Here is a 24,333-nt window from a genome sequence, read left to right as displayed (position 1 = left end):
ATCCTTCTAACAATGTGGCTGCTATTTCAGAAGAAGCAACTGCAACCGCTATGTTGGATCTCGCCCGAACAGTTGCTAAAACTAATGACATGAGGAATGTCTTGCCAGTTCCACCAAGGGCATCTAGGAAATATAAACCACCATTTTCATCATCGTTTGCCTTCATTAAAGTATCATAAACTTCCTTTTGTTGGTATTTCAACAGGGGTACATTCGTTTGAACTACTAAATCTAATTCCTGGTGATCATATTCACGTTCCCGTTCCAATACTCGATTAAATGCGTCATTCGACAACAACAACAAATAGAAACATTCATCATTCTTTGGATGAACTGTATACATACGACAATACCGAGTTTTATAGTTCTCTTCACTGTTTATACGAATGGGCAATAGCACTATCATTATAATTAAATTGTAAATTGTAAAAATAATTAAACGTATTTATTTAATAGAAATATTTTGAATATTGATTTCTTACAAATATCAAATTGTCATATATACGTCATTACACAGCTGTCATTATACGTCAATTACATAGCTATCATTTGCGTTTTATTATTCCAAGTCTGATTCTTATTTGTTATACCACTTTTTATAGTGACTGACGTTTCATGTCAAGTCCCACGGGAACGCTGTCGAACGGGATAAAAAGTATCCTATGTCCGTCTCCTGGCTCTAAGCTACCTCCATACCAATTTTCACTCAAATCTGTTCTTTCGTTCTTGAGTTATAAGTGGTGTAACTAACACGACTTTCTTTTATATATATAGATAACTACCCTTAAAATTTAATTATTAAAATTTTTTATTAAAAGGAGTGCTTTTAGGCAAGGTTCCGAAGATACTGGCAGCGTTCCCCTTTTCATAGCTAGACTAATTCTTTGTGCGAGGTAGCTGCCAGCTCTTCGTTCTCCTGTGATGTCGACTAACCTTTTTGATAATTCCCTAAAAAGCCAGCCTAGACCCCTGTATTTGCAGGCTTTAGCTTTTTCAGCCGCACCAGCTTTGTTGTTGGTTCCATGAAGATGGGAAGGGGCCAGTGTGTCTGAACAGGTGGCATCCCATACCAACACCCGGCCCATTTTCCATCGAATCAAACTCATGATCTCTTGCCATCGTCTCTAGCAATTCCAGTCGGCTAAAATAGACTTGGCACGTTAACGGTGGCAACAAAAGTAATAAAACATGATATTAAAAAAGTTATAACAACAAAATATAAGCACGTACGCGTACGTCATGAGTTTACGTTACAAAGTTCACTGCAATCTACTTTATCCCTCATAAACCACGCGTTTACTGTAAAAAAATAGGAAGGAACTTTCTGAACTTAAAATAAACAAGATGTTACTTAATCTTGTGAAGGTATCGCGAAAATTCTTCCAAAGTCAGTTGTGAAGTCCAAGCTCGTTATTCACACCTAAAAAGCTTACGGAGTGCATAACCGTGAAAATGCACGTCGCCTGCTGCGCCACCCAGATATTATGAATTTATTAAAAGGTGACTGCAGATGTGAGTTTACCTTCTGTGAAGTGGCACTTCATATTGGCGACTGGTGTTGAGATACTGCTCTGCAACCGCAAAATAACCGGCGTGTGTTAGATACCCAGAAGTATTTAAGGTTTAATAAGAGATAAAGACCAGGATTTCACTGAATATAATAACAAACAAACAAACAAACTAAAATCATTTATTCATATAGGTAACATAATGTACACTTATGAATGTCAAAAAAAAAATCATTAAATGATTATATTTTTTTTATATTACAAATTAATTATTATATTACAATTATTATTATTATATTAAATTAATTATTTATATCACAAAGCTTATCCTAAACGGTCACTCGCGCAGGTATCGACTCAATGCGTATTTAAAATAATTACGACTCCAATCCATTCCACCATGTCACACCACAAATCTTGTAACGTGCCAATCTTGAACGATCTTGAACCATTTGAATGAAATAACTATAAAACATAGTTTAGATCTATAAAGTGGTAAAACTTTATAGATCTAAACTATGCATCCGTAAAGTACAGCGTTTATTATGCTTGTCCAAGGTTCGACGGTGAGACAATTTCTGAAGTTGAAAGATACTTTACATGTTTTTTGAAGAAGAGAAACCTTCTTTAATATAACTGTGAATTTTATGTCTTTGTAATCATCATATATGTTTAGAATACACAGTAAGGCAGATTAAAGCATATAAAATGCTATATATATATATAGAAATAAAATTTAGACACTTCTGTAAATTTACACGAGGCGTTTTAATACGATGTGAAACGGCATTATATTTTTGCACGGCTATTTATTTTTACGCTACATGAGAACAAGCAGCAATGCAGTAAGCTCGTATTTTTAGGTTTCAACAAGCATTTGTTACCTCAGTGCGGGTTTGCAATCTGAAAAATTATGTAAGTTTCTTTTCTTTGAATGAAAAGTGAAACGAAACGAATATGAAATAGACGGATATAAATGAAAATAAACGGAAATAGACGAGTAAATACGGAAATATACGGAAATAAACGAAAATAGACGGAAATAAACGAACATAGACGGAAATAAACGGAAATAGACGGAAATAAACGGAAATAGAAGAGTATATACGGAAATATACGGAAATAAACGAAAATAGACGGAAATAAACGGAAATAGACGAGTAAATACGGAAATAGACGGAAATAAACGGAAATAGACGAGTAAATACGTAAATAGACGGAAATAAACGGAAACAAACTAAGTGAAACGTAGTATGGACATATATGGTAGATATATTAATTAATTTACGACCGATTACGTTAATACTAAAAAATGCAGTTGTGCTTTTATGTTTGGATTTGTGTGCATTTTTCTAGTGGAAAATAAATCTTCAAAGCCCGAGACACGCCGTTGACTGTTTTGGCATACCATACGATGATTACCTTCATTCACTTTAATTACCCTTCCTCATTACTTTATAGTAAAAATAACTTGTAATTATTTTAATTATGGAGAACATTTATTTAAAGCAACCTACTTACGGCAACCTTTAGCAGTTAACGACATTAAATTATGTAACATTTTGCACTAACGAAGTTAAAAAGTAATTCTCTTTTGCTTGTAAATTAATTAATAAAGTCTATAGAGAGTTGTTTATATAACACGACTATGAGAATTTTTTGCTTCAGTGAGCTCATGCATACAAAATGCAAGATACTTTTTGAATGTATGTATTTTGATTCAAAAATAACTTTACTTATTATAAACTAATAATACAAATAATAATAGTCATAAAATAGTTTATGTATAAGGTTTTTTTTTATTTAAGATTATTGTCTACTTTAATTTCAATGTAAATAATACACATCGTGTCGCATCCGGCGCTGTAAAGGTCTCTGATTCGTAAATATAACTAGTCTGGCCATAAATTATATTATTTAGCTTGTATAAGAGCTTTATTTTTTTATTTTATTTGGAACACGTATATTATTTTAAAAACTTCTTTCGATTTAGCACCAATTCGCATATTTTTTCGTGTTCATTATCAAATTACAATAGTTATGGTTATAGAAAATAAGATTGCAGTGATCGCCTTCCACAAAATTGGTATGGAGTCGTCGGTTATATTCCAGATACTTAAAAACCTTGGTATCAGTCGTATATCAACACATACAACGACACTTCATATTATGTCGAAAACTAGAAATAGAGGCGACCGCGTTCTTTTAGAACTGCAAAGGCCTTTTAATGCTGATAAGTCAGAATTCGTGGAAGAATCAATTCATTGAATTCATTAAGAAGCAAAAAATGTTATCGGAAAAATGAAGATTCTCGTTAGGACTCTGTCGCGTATAATAGAACAAGACCTAAATCTAATATAATATGTATGTCCTAAATCAACCTTAACAGTAAAAGAGAGGGGATCGACCCAAACGCCTTCTCTCTCGATACGCAGGCAAAAAGCACAGAAAAATCCTCTTTACCGATAAAAAAAAATTCACGACTGACTGACTACAAAAAGCAAAATGTATACATTCACAGTTTTCTAAGAAGCTGCTTGAGTGGTCGGAAAGATACAACGTGGTCATCATCCTGCATCAGTAATGGTTTCGTGGGCCGTGTCTTATCAAGGAGTCACAAAACTAAATTTTTGTGAAAAGGAGTGAAGAGTTTACGATGCAGTCTTGGATCATGTTCTCAAACCTCTCAGCAATACACTTTCTTAAAAATATACCGTGGACTTTCCAGCAGAATTCTGCAACTTTTTTATTTATTTGGACCACAAAGTTAGGACAAACACATGTCAAAATTAACATACATACGAAAATATTAAAAGCGGTGTCGTCCCTAAAACATGTGGATACGACCAGCGAAATCAGGTAAACACAATAAACAGTGTTAATACAAAACAACCATAAATTTAAAAATAAAAATATAAAGAATTAAACTTTAATAAAATATTATACTTTAATATAAAACTCTAAATAAATTATAGAACCAAGAAAAGAAATTATCGGTATTGTGTCATAATTCTACTCTTAGCTGAGGCCAGCGAACCATGAAAAATGTCAAAACTCTGTGTCAATATCATTATGGTGGCGACTTGGAGAGTTTCTGCCAACTTTTGTTCGACAATGTGGGATGTGAAAACATCTTCCATTGTTTAAACGACTCCCGACCCGAGGAACTTCTATGGATGGTCCACCTGGTGACAAGTCACGAAATACCCAAGCCAGAACAATAGCCAAACTTGAAAGCGACGTTCCACTTCCATCTAGCTCCGACCTTAACCTCATAGACTTGTAATAGAACTTATATCTGGACTAGGGAGTTCACAACTTGTATTAATCTTTGGCCTACCAAAACATCAATAATACAAGTTTTATTTATTATAAAAATATTTGATTAATTGAATATAAATAATTATAAAAAAAAAACTTTGGTTCGACAAATTAAATTCGACAGACAAAAATACCTTTCATTGCAATGATATCTCGGCCTATTATGTTAATATAATTAAATAATATTATAGTTATACTAAGCAATCGCAATAATTAATTAATTAAAAATGTGTCATTTCGAATACAAGTAGTATTTTTTAACGAAGATTGTGAACTTGCTAGATATTTTCTACGATTTGAACCGCATGTGTTTAAACTCGCACATCATACATGCACTTGTTTTATTTTGTTAATAGTAATATTATGCTTACAAAAAGCTTTATTTAACAACAAACCAGAAAATAACTCAATCTTAAAAAAATGCCATATAATAAATTTAAAAGGAAACAATTCTATGAAAGGAACATTTTTCGCAACTTAAACGTTTACGCAGTGAACGCGACAGAACCTCTCAATAAGGGTTTATGTATTTAAATATTAGTAAGATAAACAATTATAACAAACAGATGCTTCTTCTGATATCTAGGATTACTTATCATATATAATATGTATACGTCTAAAAAGGTTGTAAACAAATTGTATTAATACATTTTCATATTGTTTCTACCCATTATATTGTTGATATTATAATTTGAATGACACTTTAACATACGTGAAAATTAGTAACCTAATAAACTATTAAGTTTTATATTCAAGTAAAACTATAAAACAGCCTAAAACCCATACCAAGTCAGCACCTCGGAGCGATAAAAGTAAATGGTCTTTATCGACGCTCCAATCCGGCATCTACGTAGAATCAAGTCCTTAAATTCCATCCGAGCTTTCAGCGTAAGATATCATGTAAACCGCTTTGGTATAGTGTTGTGTTTAAAATAAAGAATTGTTTCAAAACGGAAATATTAATACATTTAATTAATCAATTTTTGACGGATTTTAATGTGTGAATGAATAGCAGCCGAGAGATTCAGTCTGAAGCAATTCATATCCAAGCACTATGATCGTTTAAGTATTCATTTATATTATAATAGGCCTTAGCAAACAGGTTTACTTTAATGTACGATTTAAATTTATTTATTGACAATGTTTGTATCTCACTAGGGATTTTGTTGAAAAAACATATTATGCAATTGCCTTGGAAAGAATTACTTGTTTTATGCAGCCTTGTGGTTGGTGCGCTAATTTTGTCTTTATTACGACTACTATAAACCAGTTTTATATTATGGGGTGAGACAACTAACACATTTTAGAATCCCTATTTTTATGTATTCACTGCAGTTAGGTTGACTAAAACAATATGCATACAATGAACACAGCCAGTTCGTTAAACCTTCGTTTAGTTTAACGTATTTGTAAGTAAGATATGACGCTGCATAATAAATTGAAAAGTGGCCGGTCGGTGCTGGTTTTTAATCGAATGTGTACGCGATTCAGTCAATATTGACTGGACCTGCTGAAATTCAGATTGGAGCTGAATAGCCGTGTAATTTTTGACGGCCAAACACAAAATCTACGCTTTTCGCATTTTTTATTGATTCTGTTACATATATAAAAAGTATCGGGTAAAAAAGTTATAAAAGGTTCCCGAAAAAATGTATGTATATATTTTAGTTATTCACTTAAAATAGTGCTTCGTATTAAGCATGAGTATTTTTTATGAGTTTTAAATAGAAACTTAGAACGACGCTTAGAACTAATTTAAATGCAGCAAAGAGAAATGAATTGATTTTTTACTTCAGGATTAATAAGTTCTGGAGAGCTCGCCATCTGCATTATTAGAGAATTCAATTATGTCTGGAATTATTTTTACAATGGATTTTGGTCTTTCGTATTTAATAAATTGGTTTAAAAAAATGCTTGGCCAAACTGATTGCTAGTCGTTAGTTCACTCAATACTGGCAATATTTTATTTAAAAGGTAATGTTTTGAATGTTCATTATTAAATATGTTTAAAAGTTAATATCAAAATAATACATATATATATATATATATGTCATGTGGAGTGGAGGGGAAATATGTAGTCCACAGAAAAAGGATGGAGAGCGTAAAAAGCGTTTTGTTTGGCAATTGTCTTTGAAAGATAAACATGAAAAAAAAAATCGTATAGGGATCGCCTAGAGCATAACAATTTAATACCACTTCGTAGTCACAGAGATCTGCTGTATGTCTTATGAGATTATGTTTCTAGAGGTTTGAGACCTTGCAAGCGAGCGGATACATTTTAAATCTTCGCTAAGCGCTCTAATTAAGGGTTCTACGCTCCACTAAACAGAACCCGAATGCAGTTTGGCTAGACTGCATTTGGCTGCAGGGTCGGAACTCTCCGATATCTTCTCAGACCGCTCATCTGACCTCAGTAAGGTCATCACTGAGTTCGTATCGTTTGGTTTTTTTCTGTTTTGTAATTTCAGATCTTTTGTTTTGTAATTTTTGTTATGTGTCAACATTGTGGTGAAGCATTATGTTCTTTCTTGATTCTATTTTATTATGTGTTTTATTAGGTGTAATAGAATCGCTAATAAAGTAGCGATTCTATTAATTAATAAATAAATATGGCTCAAAATTATGATTTTTCACTATCTAAATGTAGTATTAGACAGCCATACATCATTAGATTTTACGTGCAAGATAATGAGAGATATATTGATATACGGTGTATTAACTTTACTAGCTGTTGTGGTCAATAAGATACGTTGTCTCTTAATATTCGCGTAAACGAAAACTTCATTAAATTATGTCGTGTGGAATTAATGCAAGTAATAATACAAAATTCAGTTGCATATTTGCAAAAGTTCCAATTCATTGTCATAGCAGTTCACATAAAGCATTATACACACTTATATTTAATTTTACGTAATGATAACCTGTCCTTGGAATATATGTATCCCAGTATATATATGTATACCAGTACTATCCCGAGTTTTGTTAAAACTATATACTTTAGAAAATCGGGATCCTTTATAAATTAGTGCGATCAGAGAGAGATTCAGAATCCTATCTGTCGATTAATAAATTCTAATACCGAAATTATTTGTAGTATCCAAAACTTGAGCAGCGCTCGTGAGCGTGAACAACATATTATAAATAAATACATAAATAAAAAATCTGCGTTGAAAACTGTACCAAATGTAATACATCTTTCTCCTTTTGACGTATAAGATGTATTTCAATTTTCATTGTCAATAAGATACGTTGTCTCTTAATATTCGCGTAAACGAAAACTTCATTAAATTATGTCGTGTGGAATTAATGCAAGTAATAATACAAAATTCAGTTGCATATTTGCAAAAGTTCCAATTCATTGTCATAGCAGTTCACATAAAGCATTATACACACTTATATTTAATTTTACGTAATGATAACCTGTCCTTGGAATATATGTATCCCAGTATATATATGTATACCAGTACTATCCCGAGTTTTGTTAAAACTATATACTTTAGAAAATCGGGATCCTTTATAAATTAGTGCGATCAGAGAGAGATTCAGAATCCTATCTGTCGATTAATAAATTCTAATACCGAAATTATTTGTAGTATCCAAAACTTGAGCAGCGCTCGTGAGCGTGAACAACATATTATAAATAAATACATAAATAAAAAATCTGCGTTGAAAACTGTACCAAATGTAATACATCTTTCTCCTTTTGACGTATAAGATGTCAAATCTTGAAAAGCTCCTGCCAGTGTTATAAAGTCGCGAGTATTGGGAGTCGTGATTTGTATGCACCAGTTATTTGCAATTTGATATGTAATATTTCTGTTTTATCTATGTATGTATGTTTGTATGTTACATGAAATCTATATTTTATTATTAAATTAAATAGAAAAGTGTTAATTTCTTTAACTTTTTACAAGTTACATATAGTATTGTTATTTTTTTTCACCCCTTGCATTGACTTAATAATTGCACCTTTAACGAAATATGTGCAATACCGTAACAGGTTTACAATAATATAAAATGCTAGCTGCCCCCGCGAACTTCGTTTCTGCTTAATGAGTTTTTACAGAGCCTACCTGTTTAGTACATACCAACATGTAACATTTTGCTATGCTATCCCAGAGACTGTTCGGTTTTCCGGAATGAAATCTTTTTAGGTCGTTCTGTGAATTTTTTTCTGTATAAACCTCAGAGTTAACAACATCAGTTTTTAATAATGAAATAAAAAATAGGGGTTGATTGTAAAGGGTTGAAAATTCAGGATTATGTGTATTTACTAATACTGTATCATAAAAAAGATAAAAAAATTTTTTTATCTAAAATTAAAAATAAAATTAGGGGGATTACCCTTAACATTTAGGGGGATGAAAAATTTCATGAGAATCGCGAAAGCCGTTTCGGAGGAGTTTAACCACAAACACCGCGACACGAGAATTTTATATATAAGATTTAAAATTAATTGTACACGTATCCTAATAATAGGCAAACATCGAGATAATTAAAACGTCACGCTTTATGTTTGCACAAAATTAGTAAATGAGGCGTTGCATTGTATTTCACTGACTGAATTATATTATATTTATAATATACTTATATTCAATAGCTAGGATTACTTGTAATTGTTCTAACGATCCGTATTTTAATTGAGGTAAAATTACTTTAATATTTTTTTTAATAATATTATTTGTGTACTAATAGGTTGCTGATAATAAATCATTTGTCATCTAATCGCGTCGTTACAATGAAAGTAACACGGTGTTGTAGTTTAAATAGTTTAACCCGATTGCCAACATTGCCAACTACAAGATACTGGGAAGTATATCGTAAATATTGGTGTATTAGTCTTCTGAAATTACCCTAGAATAGGCAGACAAGTCATTCAGGCCGATGCTTGGAAATGGTAAAGACAACAGTTTATTCTGTTTATTGAACCATTGGGAATACACCATCGGAAAGGGAAAAATCAAATTCTTGATAAATTTAATGGGTCCGGAAGATTCCAAGTTTATCAAACTTTTACCTTTGTCAACAAGGAAGTCAAAGGAAATTTCGCCAAATTTTCTTTGTCTTCAAAAGTTCAACAATTACTTTAGTGCAAAACTGACAAGAAACAAGTTTTTTACACACAAGCTGGTAGATTTATTATGATGTTACTTCTTAAAATTGTCTCTGGTGTAAGTGATTCTATATTCAGTTATATGAGAATACAAGCAGCAGAAGTGGTATATTGAGTAATGGTTTGGTCAAACAGCGCATGGGGCGGGACGGCAACGCAACGCTGGCGCGACGTCAGCAGTTGTAATGTACTAAGTAATCGAAAATCGAGGCTACATTTTTGTATTATTTGGGCTATCCCTAGTACAAAAATTTTGGAATAAAGAGGAAAAGAGCTCAAAAAGTTTGTTTCAAAATTATCGAAAAATCATCATGCCGAGTGTGGCGGGTCGGCCAACGCGACACTTGCAGGATCAACACGTCTGCAGTGTGACATCCACGCCCCGTCGCCGTCCCGCCAGAGTCACGTTGCAATCATTTCAATACGTTAAACCAATTACATTAATTGTAGTTAATTCTAATATACCTTATAACTTGCCACCGTCAACGTGCCAAATCTACTTGAGCCGACTGGAATTGCTAGAGACGATGGCAAGAGACCGGACGGTATGGGTTTGATTCCATGGAAGATGGGTCGGGTTTTGGTATGGGATGCCACCTGTTCAGACACACTGGCCCCTTCCAATCTTCATGGAACCAACAAGAGAGCTGGTGCGGCTTGTGATGCGGCTGAAAAAGCTAAAGTCTGCAAATACAGGGGTCTAGGCTCTGAATATGATTTTGTCCCATTCGGTGTTGAGACCCTTGGTCCGTGTGGTCCTAGCGCGTTAAGGCTTTTTAGGGAATTATCAAAAAGGTTAGTCGACATCACAGGAGAACGAAGAGCTGGCAGCTACCTCGCACAAAGAATTAGTCTAGCTATTCAAAGGGGGAACGCTGCTAGTATCTTCGGAACCTTGCCTAAAGGGACTAACACACAGAATAGAGAGGACGGCCTAAAATTATCAAACACCTGGGATCCAATAATATCCAAATTAAAATCTCAAAATAAACAATCCGCGAAAATGGAGGACACCGTGAGCAATTTCTGCAAAAACCCTACATCTTTTAGTCGATACCAACTCCGGGGAAATAAATACAGATAACACAACATTTTCTGCAGCTGTAATACTTTTTGACATTTAACACCTTTGTCTTCAGTCACCGTGACCACGCACGCTGTAAAGTACGCGAAACGTCGGTTTAAATTTAAAATTATGTACAAATAATTATAAGTTTAAATACAATAATACATAACTATAATCCGTTAAAAGTGTTTTTCTTTAAATGTGTAAAAGTTATGTTAATAAAAGACAATACTAAAGGGACTCCTTTTAATAATATTTTTTAATAATGAACTTTTAAGGTGAGTTATTAGATATATTTTTATGTATTATGTTAATTGTTTTGAATTAATAAAATATCCTTATAACTAACCTTAAAATGTAATAATTAAAATATATTATTAAAAGGAAAGAAATAAACGGCTAAACAAAATATGTTAAGCATTTAAGTAAATAAATATTAATAGCTAAGCTATCTCATTTTTTAAGATCAAGAAGTCAGTCTATTTCACCAAATGCAAAAATACTCCGACTCATACGCCATGTTCGTTTTTAAAGTTTACGTAAATTTGTGAAAATGAAATGGCGTAAGAATATCGCTTGTATACTGATGCTTATCCGTCGCCATCTAACAAGATACGGATCGGGTCTGACCGAGCTATGCATATCTTAAATTTATAGCTTTACGCCAAACTCAATTAAGCTGAAATCGAATTCTCTAAGTTACGAGAGTACAGAATAAATTATTCTTATCTATACGTTTTAACAAACAATACTTGATTACTTCGTTAACGACTTAACGTTGTCTATTACTTCCATAAATAAATTAAATAGATGTGTTCTTATAGTATTTGTTCTGTTACGACTTGGGTGCTTTCAAGAGAAGAGCATAGTTCCTCAAAGATCAGTAGTGCACTTGTTTATAGTGTTCCCTGTGTCCAACCTCGAACGCATAAAAATTAAAAAACCTTTAAAATTATTGCAACAATATTGAGGGCATTTGCTATGAAATATATTTAATTCAAACTGTCTAATGTGCTGAGATTTACATCCGATTGAGTTATCGATTTTGCCATTAGGGAAATAGCTCGACGATAACTGCTAACTTCTGGGTCTTTCATGTTTTATTTAAACAATGAAATTAGCCACATACGACTGAAATAACTCGATATAGAAACTAGCCGCGATTTTATATATTAATGTATATTTTAAATTACAATTCAGACCGTATTAAATTAAAGGTCCTTGTGATCAAGCCATGAAGCAAATAACACAAAGGTTCAGTTATCGGCGAAATAATAATTGTATACGAAGAGCAAAGTATATACTTACTCGAAAGACAAAAATCAATATTATTGTTATTTACTTAGATGTTTTTGTCTAGTTAATATATCGTGCATGTATTGAAAGCTTCGGATATATGATCGCCATCTTTAGTTAAGTTAGTAAAGTTAAGTTGAAGACACACCGAATGTTATATAAATTTGTTTTGAAACATTTGATTTGTTTGGTTTCTGTATATGAAAGTTACAATATCTTTCAATAATTCAGCTTTCCGTTTAGAATAAGCCATTCATACACAATAAACTAAGAAGAGTTAGCCCAGCCCAACATTATAGGTGAATACCAGGCCCATCAACTACGTTGGCTGGTGTACCAAGAGCGCATTGGCTTAGCTGGTTAAGCCTTTCTTAACTTACTTGAGCCGATATGTTCAAGTTGAAAACTTTGTTCCCAGTGTGTCTCTTAATGTAATGTTCATTCTAGTGCCCACTTGACGCTTGTTTTGAATTTGATAGGGTTATTTATCATCGAATATTGAGATCTAATGTATTCTATTTTGGGAATGTGTGGGTGTTGGGAAATTCCACATTTAATAGTCATTCAAGTCTTGATTCTCTTGGTGGTCATAAAAGTTATATTGGTTTTATATTCTATTAAACTTTGTACAACTCGTAGTTGTGTGTTTTATGAATAGGCGAAGGTTTTCAAGTGATATCCGTCCGAACAAATAATGAAATAACAATAAAATGTGGAAGATAAAATAAGTATTGTCTCTATATAAATGCGTAAATGACAAGTCTCAACATAGATTATAGGAAAAATCGGCAATTAGAACGACTATTTAATAACCGATGTACATGTATGTGCGCAAAAAAACACAATGTGGACGTGATATATAGATCCCATGTGTGATATGTTTGTGGAAGTTTGATCTCATTCGCTTAGTATCCATAGCTCTTACGTCGCAACCTAGCGCCGTACAAAAAATCCAGTATTGAGATCGGAATCGTTATCGTTAGAGCTCACAGATCGAGGGCTCAGATGCGATACGACCTAAACTTCGTTCAAGGCACGGCAGTGTTCAACTAGGCAGTTTTTACTTAGACCATTCAAATGTTTTCAAAGAAAAACATATTTATTTATTGATTAAATTTTTCTGTTCTGTTCTGTTGTTTCTGTTTAATATAGAGTTATAGACGACATAGATCATTCACGGAACAATATCTTTTGTTATGCGAATTGACGAACCATGTTAATACACAATTAAACACAAATCAAACAAAGGCAAGGGCTCAGCTTTGATACGTCAAAAACAAACGACCAAATATGGGTGAAAGGGGTGTGTGTGACACAATTCCAGGTTAACATAGTTGATTGTGATGAATCCATTTTAGAACTTCTCTCTTTCATCTTTATCAAGTTCAATCACCAGATTTTTCATGAATACTAAATAATAACATAAAACATCAAATTCTAATTTTGCATGCGTTATTTATTTTAAACATGTAAATCTTTTAAAGATTTACGAATGATGATGACGGAAAAAGGGGTAAAACAAACAAAGTAGTTTGGGAAGGAGATTTATAACAATATCGAGAAAGCACGACCTGAATGATCAAAAACAGAACCTGCAGATAAATTACAATAAACAAGTTTTAACGGTCATAAACTGATTAGACTTTGACGCTGCTAATTTAGGATCTCTGTGATATATAAGTTGACACATGCACCATTGCTCCGACATATTATCTATTTATCTATGGCGACTCATGGGTGTGAGTATAATTTTGCATCCTTTGAACGTTCATTCCTAGACGTACTGCTTCAGGGAATAATATAGTTTTCCGTTTGTGTGTTTCCAGTTTACCCAATACTTTTATATATATTCTGATGCGCTAAGTCAGGATGCATTTGAGGAGTGTTTTAATGGATTTACCGTTTTTTGAGTAGCAAATAATACCTGGTGTCAGTCGAGTCCCAGATATCTTCAGACTTATCGAAATAGTGGAAATGAATGAATATAATTTCCTCCTCGGTTATCAAATAAACGACAGCAAAAGCCTACTTACAAATTCATCGTGACGATAAAATAATAAAACACATCGTGAACAATTAAAATATAATTATTGAGAGATATTAATTTTAAATTATTTTTAATGAAGCATTCACAAGGAGTAGAGGTAATATTTATATTTATTTTTATTACGTGATAATTAGAGTAAATAAAAATAGTATTACTATATTGTATTGCATTAGTGACTTTCTTCTTTAAATACCACAATCCAGAATAATTTAAACCAGTGTATTTCTTGACGTAGATTAAGGGAGTGAGTCTCACTAGATACATTAGATAATTTATATCTTTTTATTCTAATATTAACAAAATATTAAAGAAAAACGAACCTAACCTAACCGAAAGTGAACCGAAACTGAGCGAGTACTGAATATTTACTTGGCTTTATACTTTGAATATTTTGTATGATTAGTATACAACGGTGTCATGTCATTTCAATTGTTGGCGGATCCGCGGAAGTCTTTCGACCAGGAGTTGTATAAACGTGTACTGAATTATACAGAATGCGAGAGGCAATTGAAATATCTATCCAATAGCTCTTTGGCACTCCCATGTAAGTATATTAAGGATTTCATACAAGAATTGAACAGTACCCGTTCTCTGTAACTTCCAATAACGAAACCGATACTGATGGCGACGTTTTTGTTCTCTCAATATCCTTGCTAATGTTGGTAAACGGCAACCATGGCAACGCGCGGAACAAAAGCTCATTGTGAGGATCGGTATTTCTATTGAAAGTTACAGTGTAATTGCTCTGAAGCGTATAGATTATAAATTCCTTATAAAATATAAAAACTACTAAATCGTCTAAAAGTTATATTTGAGCATTTTAAATTTTAAGTAGCAAAAGTTCTTATTTCTATTGTTTGGCCATGTATTAGTATATATATAAGAGTATTAAATATATGTATTTAAATATAATTAATTTAGATATTACTCGCTTCATTTAATTAACTTTATTATTTCACATTACACGGGGTATGGAGATTATATTTGTCTTATTTATTGGAAGTCGATCGGTTTGCTGATGGAGGGTCTATGCTTTGACAAACACAAAGAAATTGCACCCCAAAATCATAATATTCTCGTCTCGCACCCTTCAAATGATCTGCTCAGTTGAAAATACAACTAAGCATTTGAATTAATAAAATACTAAGTTATTTTAATTAAACTAAACGAAATTAAAACAAAGCATTGGTTTATATTCTTAAGTCTTAGGTTCAAAGTAAGATACTAAGAACCTGTTATTGATGCCTGTGTCAAGTGTCGAGGTAGAGGAACCTCCTTAGAATTGACCTATTTGTGTATGTTTATATAAATAGGTAAATATAAAGTTAAAAAAATATGTAGTACTTTTTAAGATGTATATAATATCTTATAGATAGTTTTTCATGAATTCTATAAAGAGATATAATTGAATTTGGAATTATATAGTTGTTCTTAAGAGACATGATGATTATTATTCCATAGTTATCGATGCGAGTGGCAAAATACCCAGCGGAATTTTGTCCACGAATATCAACGATTATGGTGATTACTACGAATGTCTCGACATAAATAAGGTTAGACATGATATACATTTGGAAGGCAAATACTGCTTCATCAGAATACCACTCATGCAGACTGTAACCATGCCAACTTGGTACACTGTGTCTAAGATGGCCAGGTCTTTTAGCGGACCAAGTGCAATTGATGGACTCGTTAAAGTCGAAAAGCTTGCCAAGAGTTTTAAGGATGCTCCTGAAATGCAGTAAGTTTTGATACATTCAGTTCAATTAGAATTACCAATGCCCATTTAATATTTAAGGGACCAACCTTAAATATTAATTCATCTCATAAGTCCGCACGAAATTGAAATTGAAATAGATAGTATACGTGTTACATTTAAAAATACAAAGGGAAACACAGGAACAATTGAAAACTTAAAGTGGAAAGATGAGTTTTTACCTGTAATCGTCTTAGTATGGCTCTTAGGTATCTACCTCCACACCACATTTCCAGATCGTCTATTTTCCCCCTTACATATGTTTTAAAATATTAATTAAAATGTCAAACTGTACTGAAAATTGCAACAGTAAAATATAAATACACCTTTGAATTTATAAATCTGTTAAGAAAGTTTAGTATTGTCTTTTATTATCATCTTGTACACATTTAAAGAAAAACACTTTTTTAACGGATTGAAGTTATGTATAATTATTAAAAAAAATAATTATGTAAACTTATGCCTACTTCAATCCATTAAAAAAGTTTTTTTCTTTAAAAGAAGTATTTAGTTTACACTCAAATTTTTAACATTTTTACTCTTTTACATTACTTAATATTTATATAAGTTGTAATTTAATTTTTCAGATCATTCATGGATAGTTCTCAAACTACAAATAGGATGTCACTTAAGCTGGCTGTATGTATTCCAAAAGTTTGTACTGTCAATCAGGTTGCGGACTTTATCACTCCTCCCATTCAGCTACCACAAGTTGAGTTCCAGGAAACCATTTGTCGATTGCCTGGTGATAAAATGTTCAGTACAGCTGATTATATTGCGTTGTAAGTAACTTTTAATACTATAATAATAATTATTATTGATTTCGTTTGTTTCACACGAAATGCTTATATCTAATTGCGCTAGTTATATAAACAAAATTGGTCAGATAAACTAGGTGTGAACCTATTTCAGCTTGCGGCGACCCCTTAAATATATCTAGCATCAAGTACATAATTCATTGGAAAAACTTATAATGTAATGGAATATCTTATAATGTACAATCTATTTAACATGTACTTAAATAGGTATACTATGTAGGTTGTTCAAGGAAGGAACTGTTGACTAAACATGGAAAAGGAGTGTAAAATAAAAAGGTTTTAGTACATCTGATACTGGTCAAACATAATGTTGCAAATTTTAATTATAGAATATAATTCCATCACAAGTGATAAAATGATTTAAAGTTTAAACCAATCTAATAATGTAAATAGATACATTTTTGTTCTGAAAGTATTTTAATATTTTATCTTGATTAAAGCGGCTGCATTTTCATGTTTCAGCGGAGTACTTGGGACAGTAATTCTCTTAACGATTCTCAGTACTTGTTACGATCTTTTTCAAGTATTTATAAGGAAAAAATGTAAGTAAATAATATTTAATCGGTCTTATTCTTTTATATTAATTATTTAAAAATAATTAAAATTATTTGTAAATCTACGTTACTATTATTTTCTTTTGATAATAAATAAAACAGAACTTTACTTTCTCTTGGTAGTATATACCGGAAGCCTTTTACATATTTTTGTTTCTCCGATAATAGACTAAACCATTTAATTTGCCCTTTGGCATTGAGAGTGTTTGAGAGAGAGTAGCATTGCTATGGACGGCGGTATCACTCAACATCAGGTAAGCCTCCTGCCTGTTTGCCCTCTGTTCTATAAGAAAACAAACAGGAATATGTAAAAGGCTTCCATGGCGTAAGCTCAACGTAACGAATACGTAGACTATACTCGATTTTGATATATTTCTTTATAGTGTTCACATTTCGAACGCAGAACCATAGGTTATAAAAACCTCGTAATCTAGTAGGTAATTCTCAGAATAATAATTAGAAAAATGTATAACAAGATAGAAGTCGCAAACTTTAGAGTTTGCGACTTCTATCTGACTTATTTCTGTTAATTGTTTTCTACAGCTCGGTCCAATCGGCTATTGTCATGCATGTCAGTATACACGAACACAATTAAATTACTTACTTTCAAGTCTCCAAAGTATGCGATGCACTGTGTTGATGGTATTCGTGCAATATCCATGTTATGGGTGATTGTGGGTCATGCATATGTCTTTGAGTTGTTGTCTCCAGCCCACAATTTAATGGATATGAGAGAGGTATTTTTTTTTAATAATATTTATACACTACTTTCATAACAGTCTTTAAGGAAGCAAAAACAAATTGGAATTGTATAATTTGTTTCGTAATTTCAAGACTAGTAAGACGAAGAATAAAAAGAAGAATATACACATAAAAATACACTCTTGTATATATTTAATACAATAATGTGACGTGTAATGTAAACGTGTAATTTTCCTAAAAGTTTAAAAATCTGAATTTATTTTCAGTTTACTTAGTTATTTGAAGCTTTGTAACTCTGTGCAAAGAAAAAGGCACAATTACGCGTTTCCGTATTTTATTGTAAAATTAGGCTATAATTCTCCTGTGATAATACGGTTTTAATTTACCGGTTATCGTACACAGGACCATGCCTTGCATTAACCAATGCACAGAGGCCATTTAACTTACAATAGTACAAAAATTAACTTCAACATTTGAAGCCTCTTCTAAACAACTATACACAAACTAATATAAAAATCCAGTGATTTGAATGAAACTTGTATTCTATGACTAGAATACTTTTACAAGTAAACTGCACTATTCTCGACATCCAATCTAAGTTGATAGCAAAAAGTATTCCGATATTATGCAAATTCAATTTGTTTTTCAACATTTCAGTGGACGACTTATTTTAAAAGTACATGGATAAATGCTGCACCCTTAGTTGTGGATACATTTTTCATGTTGAGTGGATTATTTTGCGTGTACATTTTACCTAAAAGTCTGACACCATGTAAGTTTTGTTATTTACGTTTTACCTGACCGTCTTCTAACGGCAGTGAGAATATTAGCCCAATTCGTAGAATAAAGGTAATGACTAAAGCACAAACAAATTTAATAAATTGTTTTAGAAATATGAATAATAATTAATTCTTAAAAGGCCGACAACGCACTCGCCCTCTGGCATTGAGTGTCCATTGGTGGCGGAATCACTTAACATCAGGTGAGCCCGTTTGCTGTTTCAAAATAATTATGAAATGTATGGTGATTATTTTAAAACGATTTGAAAATCATCCTCATGTAAAGATATACATATTAGTATTTTAAAAAAGCTCAGCTCAAGCTTTCAATGTATATCATATGTAATATAACTATTTTTATATAGGTACAATTCCTGACTGTATTTGAGCAACAGTTTGCTACCATAATTAATAATTTTCAGTGCGCTTCACGAAAACCCTTCACATATTTTACCTCTACCGATACTTACGGACCTTACCCATTCTGGCAATAGCTGTACTTCTACAAGCATCATTCTTCTTTTGGATAAATGATGGTCCAGATTGGGACCGCATTGCATATGGCACTGAAGCCTGTAGAAGCAAATGGTGGGCTACGTTGTTGCATGTCCAGAATTATTTATCACCAGTTGGAGTGGTAAGTATTTTATAATATACACTTATATAATAAAGTCAATAACTGAAAGGTAAATCATATATTAAAATGTTTTAATATTATATATTAAAACTTTTTTTTGGTCTTGCATTAATTATTTATAGAAGACACTAACGCTGGTCATAGACGGACTGCATGTAGCAGCCGTGACGTGACGAAAACGTTATTATTTCGCCAAAAATAATAAGACGATCGATTCGTTATATGTATTAATTACCTACGCAGTTCTGTACTAAACCATTACTATATATACTGTGCCATACCTTATTCGTCTTTAACTGAATGGAATTTTATATTACTCTAATTTTTTGTATGACTTTTCATTCCTAGTGCGTATTTCAATCGTGGTACTTGACAGTGGACATGCAGCTGTACTTCCTCAGTCCCGTTATCATTTTCTTTCTCTTATGGTCTGAGAGCGTGGCTTGGTTTGCCCTTGCATTCTCTTTTCTGATGTCCATTGTTGTCATGGCCTATTATTGCTTCACATATGAATTTCCTTCAATTATAAACAGTCTATGGTGAGTGCTTTTATTTTTATATACCTCCATGATAAAGATAAACAGAAATAACCCATGACTTGTCTCCGTTGACAAGGCTATTTTTTCGACATCACAATTGTTTAAAAATATAAATATAATTTTTAATACATAAACTAAAATTAAGGAAACTGAAATTGATCGAATAATTGTGGTTTAGTTAAAAATAGAAAAAAAGAAAAACACTATCTTATTAAAACATACATTACTTAGTTTAAAATTAAAATTTAAAATGTTTACTTTTCCATAAGTGGTTGCGCAAGCAAAGCACGATTTACAACCAAAAATAATAGAAGAAATTTCTCTTTTACAGGTATACAAATAAATTTTACGATTATTACAAAACCTTCTACGTAAATACTGCAACGCGAGCATCGCCTTTTATCGTTGGTTTGATATTTGGCTACATTCTCTGGAAGCACCGTGGGAAACGAATAATATTTACTATGGTAAATTATACTTCCCAGGATTATTCATATATATTATGTATATATTATTTACTGACATATGAACAAAAAACACGAAACACGATCAATAGATATCTAAACACCTAATTGCATAGATAAACAATGAAATGTATTAATGTTGATACCGCAAGAACAGAAACATTCTTCATTATCATTTATTATAAATTGCTTTAATATGTTTTGCAAGTGTAAGAAAATGGCACAAGTCAAAGCGTCGATGCAATTTTCTACCAAAGATGTTCCTTGCAACTTTATTTCTTAATTTGGATCTATTCAGACTTCTACATACATTTAATGATAAATCAGTTTAGTATTTTCGTGTCATCTATTTATTTATTTTATTTTAGCAACGCATCATAGCCTACTGGACAGTGGCATTCATAGCAATGGCTTATTGCATATTTATGATATACCCGTTCGCCCAATTGCCTTATGAGTTTAGTTTTCATAACAATTTATATAACTCAATTATGAGAGCAATATGGGCAGCTTCAGTGGGCTGGATAATTTTGGCATGCACTCACGGATATGGGGGTAAGTTATTACTACTAGTGCTGCACGTAAGTTTAAAATGCTTGCGGACTGTGTACAACAAGGCACTGTGTGTCGAAAATGTATGTATGTTACATGCATAAAAATCATATGATGTATTTATAATAAAAACATTGTAAAAAGTTTAAAATAATTCTTGTGATATAGTATAGATATAGTCTTGTAAATAAGTCATTTCAATATGAATCAACCTTGAGTGTAATAGTATAAATTTAATCATTGTTTTCTTTTGCAGGTCCACTGAACTGGTTTTTATCTCTTCCAATGTGGAGATTGCCTTCTAGATTATCATACGCCGTATATCTAACACACGTACAAGTTATCATGACAAACACTAATAGTGTTTTGGCGACCCGGTATTTCACTGAGATTGATACCGTACGTTTTTAAATTAATACCGTAAAGGATTGCAACATATAACAAAAAATCAGTGTACAATCTCTTTAAGTATTGGCCTCAGATTTCTGAATGTGTTTCATGATCATTTTTAAATCTAATAGACAAGTAGGTGATCAGCCTCCAGTGCCTAACACACGTCGTCGACTTTTTGGGTCAAAGACATGTCGGTTTCCTCACGATGTTTCCCTTCACCGTTCGAGCAAATTTTAAATACGCACATAGAAAGAAACTCTATTGGGGCACAGCCGGGTTCGAACCTACGACCTCAGGTATGAGAGTCGCACGCTGAAGCCACTAGGCTAACACTGCCCTTGTTACATACATACCCCTGTATAATTATATCATACATTGTTATACTTCAATAGTTATTGAATGTTTTTTTTTGTTATGTTTAACTAATTTAGCTCATTTACGTTTAGAAATATGATAACAATTCTGAAATATATTATGCCATCAAAAACATAAAAAAGTAAAAAAATACTCGTCTCGCAACTTTTCTTTTTTATAGAACAGGGGGCAAACGGGCAGAAGGCTCACCTGATGTTAAGTGATACCGCCGCCTATGGACACTCTCAATGCCAGAGGGCTCGCGAGTGCGTTGCCGACCTTTTAAGAATTGGTAGGCTCTTTTCTTGAAGGAACCTAAGTCGAATTGGTTAAACTTAGTTGTACTGCCCTTAAAAGTTGTGAGGTCGTACTCTCTATAACTTATGATTTTAAACCTGTAAGGGATTCTTTCATTATCTGTTATACAATTTAATAATTTTATTAAAAATGCATTTTTATTAAATAAATTTTATTTTTTACATTTCAGTTATATTTTGCTGCAGGATATACTTTGTTGTCTTTGGCTCTTGGTTTTGTCATTTGTTTGTTAATTGACGAACCATGTGCTACGCTACTAAAGCTTGCTATGGGTAAAGTTTAAATTATATTCTTAATTATAATCATAAGCTAAATTTTGAAATTTATATGAAAAGGGATAAACGAGTCTACTATGGTTGTCCCCATAAAGAGCAGCTTCCACAGCCCACTGACACACATTTAGTGAATGCAATTGGTATTTGAGGAAGTCAATTTTTTTTTTCAATACCTGGAGGTCTATCTCCTCACCAATACCGATTACACAGCATGTCGCAAAAAAAAAATACCTAGTAATTGCGAACTTTAAAATAATTCCAGCATTGAGGTGTCAATTTCAAGATCCTACAAACAATCAGTTTCATTTATGTTAAAATATTTTAATTTTGTTGTTTTTGGTGTTCTAATGTGGTATTTCAATTTCAAATCTCGCCTTTGAATCCTCTGAAACATTAGGCTTAACTCTGTTGGTTTAAACGCTCTATCGTTTAAATCTCAGAAACAACAGAGTCGAATTAAGGAAATAAATTATGTTTCATGACCTCTTTATGAAAGCTAGCTATTATAAAATTAAGCTACGATGGAATCCGTAGATGACAGCTGGCATTATATTGTATATGTGATAGCCAGTGTGATATAGTGATCAATATGCCGGATACATCTCTTTATTTCAGTAGTGGAACCTAGGTCACACAAATTTAAAATAAAACCGGTATAATCAAATTTATTTATCACTAATCTTTCTTTTCAGTACGAAAACGTCCCCGATTCGACAAAAATACAAACACAGCAGAGGAAGAAAATAACGAACATCGAACAAAATTGTAAAATACTAATAAATATTTTTGAAGTATTTCGTTTCATTTTATTTTCGTATTCATATTAATCAATTCATTAAAACCAGAGTATATAAGGTATTTTAAATAAACGAATGAACCGCTACTTATATTGAATCTCTGTATAAATTCAATCAGCTTATTTTTTTATGATTGCTGAGTTATTTATTTAGCTAATTAAAAATTTTTGAGGTAATTATAATAAAATACTATATTGCTATAAATCATTACAAAATAATACGACTAACTAACTAAAAACGCAAGTTTCTATTAGCTTCATTACCTTGATATTTAGCTTTATATTTATAAAATCAATTACACTTTACTTAAATAGTTTTTTCGTAATGAATAAAATAGTAAAAATCAATCTATGCGTCCAGTATTTGTTAAAATAATAAAGGCTTTTCGATAACTCAGAAGATAACTTAGAAGCAATGTATATTTCTTTTTTTGACTTTCATAAGTGTACATTATCTTTCCTACATAAATAAATGATTTTTTAATTTTTTGACTCGATTATTATAAGTCTAATCCCAGTGATATAAGTGCGAAAGGCAAACATTCATTGAAGTTTAAAGTACTAGACTACAAGCCCATGAAAAAAATTATTCACTGAGTTGAACCAATGCTGTTAGTAACTCTGAGCACTATGCCGTCATTTCTGAGCCGTACAGGTGACTGAGTGAATGGAATTTCTTAGGTACAAATGAGGAATTACGAACAATTAAATTTACGTACAATTAATGTACGGCTTGGTTATAGTGAAAAATAAATGTCGAAAAACCTAGTGCCGTAGTAAAGAGGTGGTGCCGGAAGTCAGTGCAAATTTTTAATTCGCCGATAATTGTAGAAGCAATATAGGTATTATTTTTGACCGCATATACATACACTTTACCCTTAAACGCCATAGCAAGGTATTATGCCATCCATCCACTGCGAGCGGAACGGACCCATTACGGACTCCGCTATACTAGTAAAGTTGATTTTCATACGTGTGCTTCCACCAAAGCGAAGGCAAAACCTATTATCATTTCAAACTGCGTTACGCCGGTCCACTAGTTCTC

General features: G+C 32.3%; 1 protein-coding gene across 1 annotated transcript; it reads left to right on the top strand.

Annotated features, from left to right (window-relative positions):
• Nucleotides 1–14,425: 14,425 nt before the first annotated feature.
• Nucleotides 14,426–23,286, top strand: LOC110998785 (nose resistant to fluoxetine protein 6-like). The gene is made up of 14 exons (XM_045627964.1): nt 14,426–14,448; nt 14,755–14,895; nt 15,813–16,092; nt 16,695–16,889; nt 17,388–17,467; nt 18,023–18,216; nt 18,839–18,953; nt 19,383–19,597; nt 19,946–20,136; nt 20,468–20,603; nt 20,969–21,155; nt 21,409–21,551; nt 22,387–22,489; nt 23,185–23,286. The coding sequence occupies exons 2-14, from the start codon at nt 14,769–14,771 to the stop codon at nt 23,259–23,261; spliced, it is 2,043 nt and encodes a 680-aa protein (XP_045483920.1). The 5' UTR covers nt 14,426–14,448; nt 14,755–14,768; the 3' UTR covers nt 23,262–23,286.
• Nucleotides 23,287–24,333: the final 1,047 nt, after the last annotated feature.

Source organism: Pieris rapae, chromosome 4 (assembly GCF_905147795.1).
Source record: "Pieris rapae chromosome 4, ilPieRapa1.1, whole genome shotgun sequence".
Classification (NCBI taxonomy): Eukaryota; Metazoa; Arthropoda; class Insecta; order Lepidoptera; family Pieridae; genus Pieris; species Pieris rapae.
The sequence above is the reverse complement of the archived record's forward strand: the minus strand, read 5'-3'. Positions and strand labels throughout refer to the sequence as shown.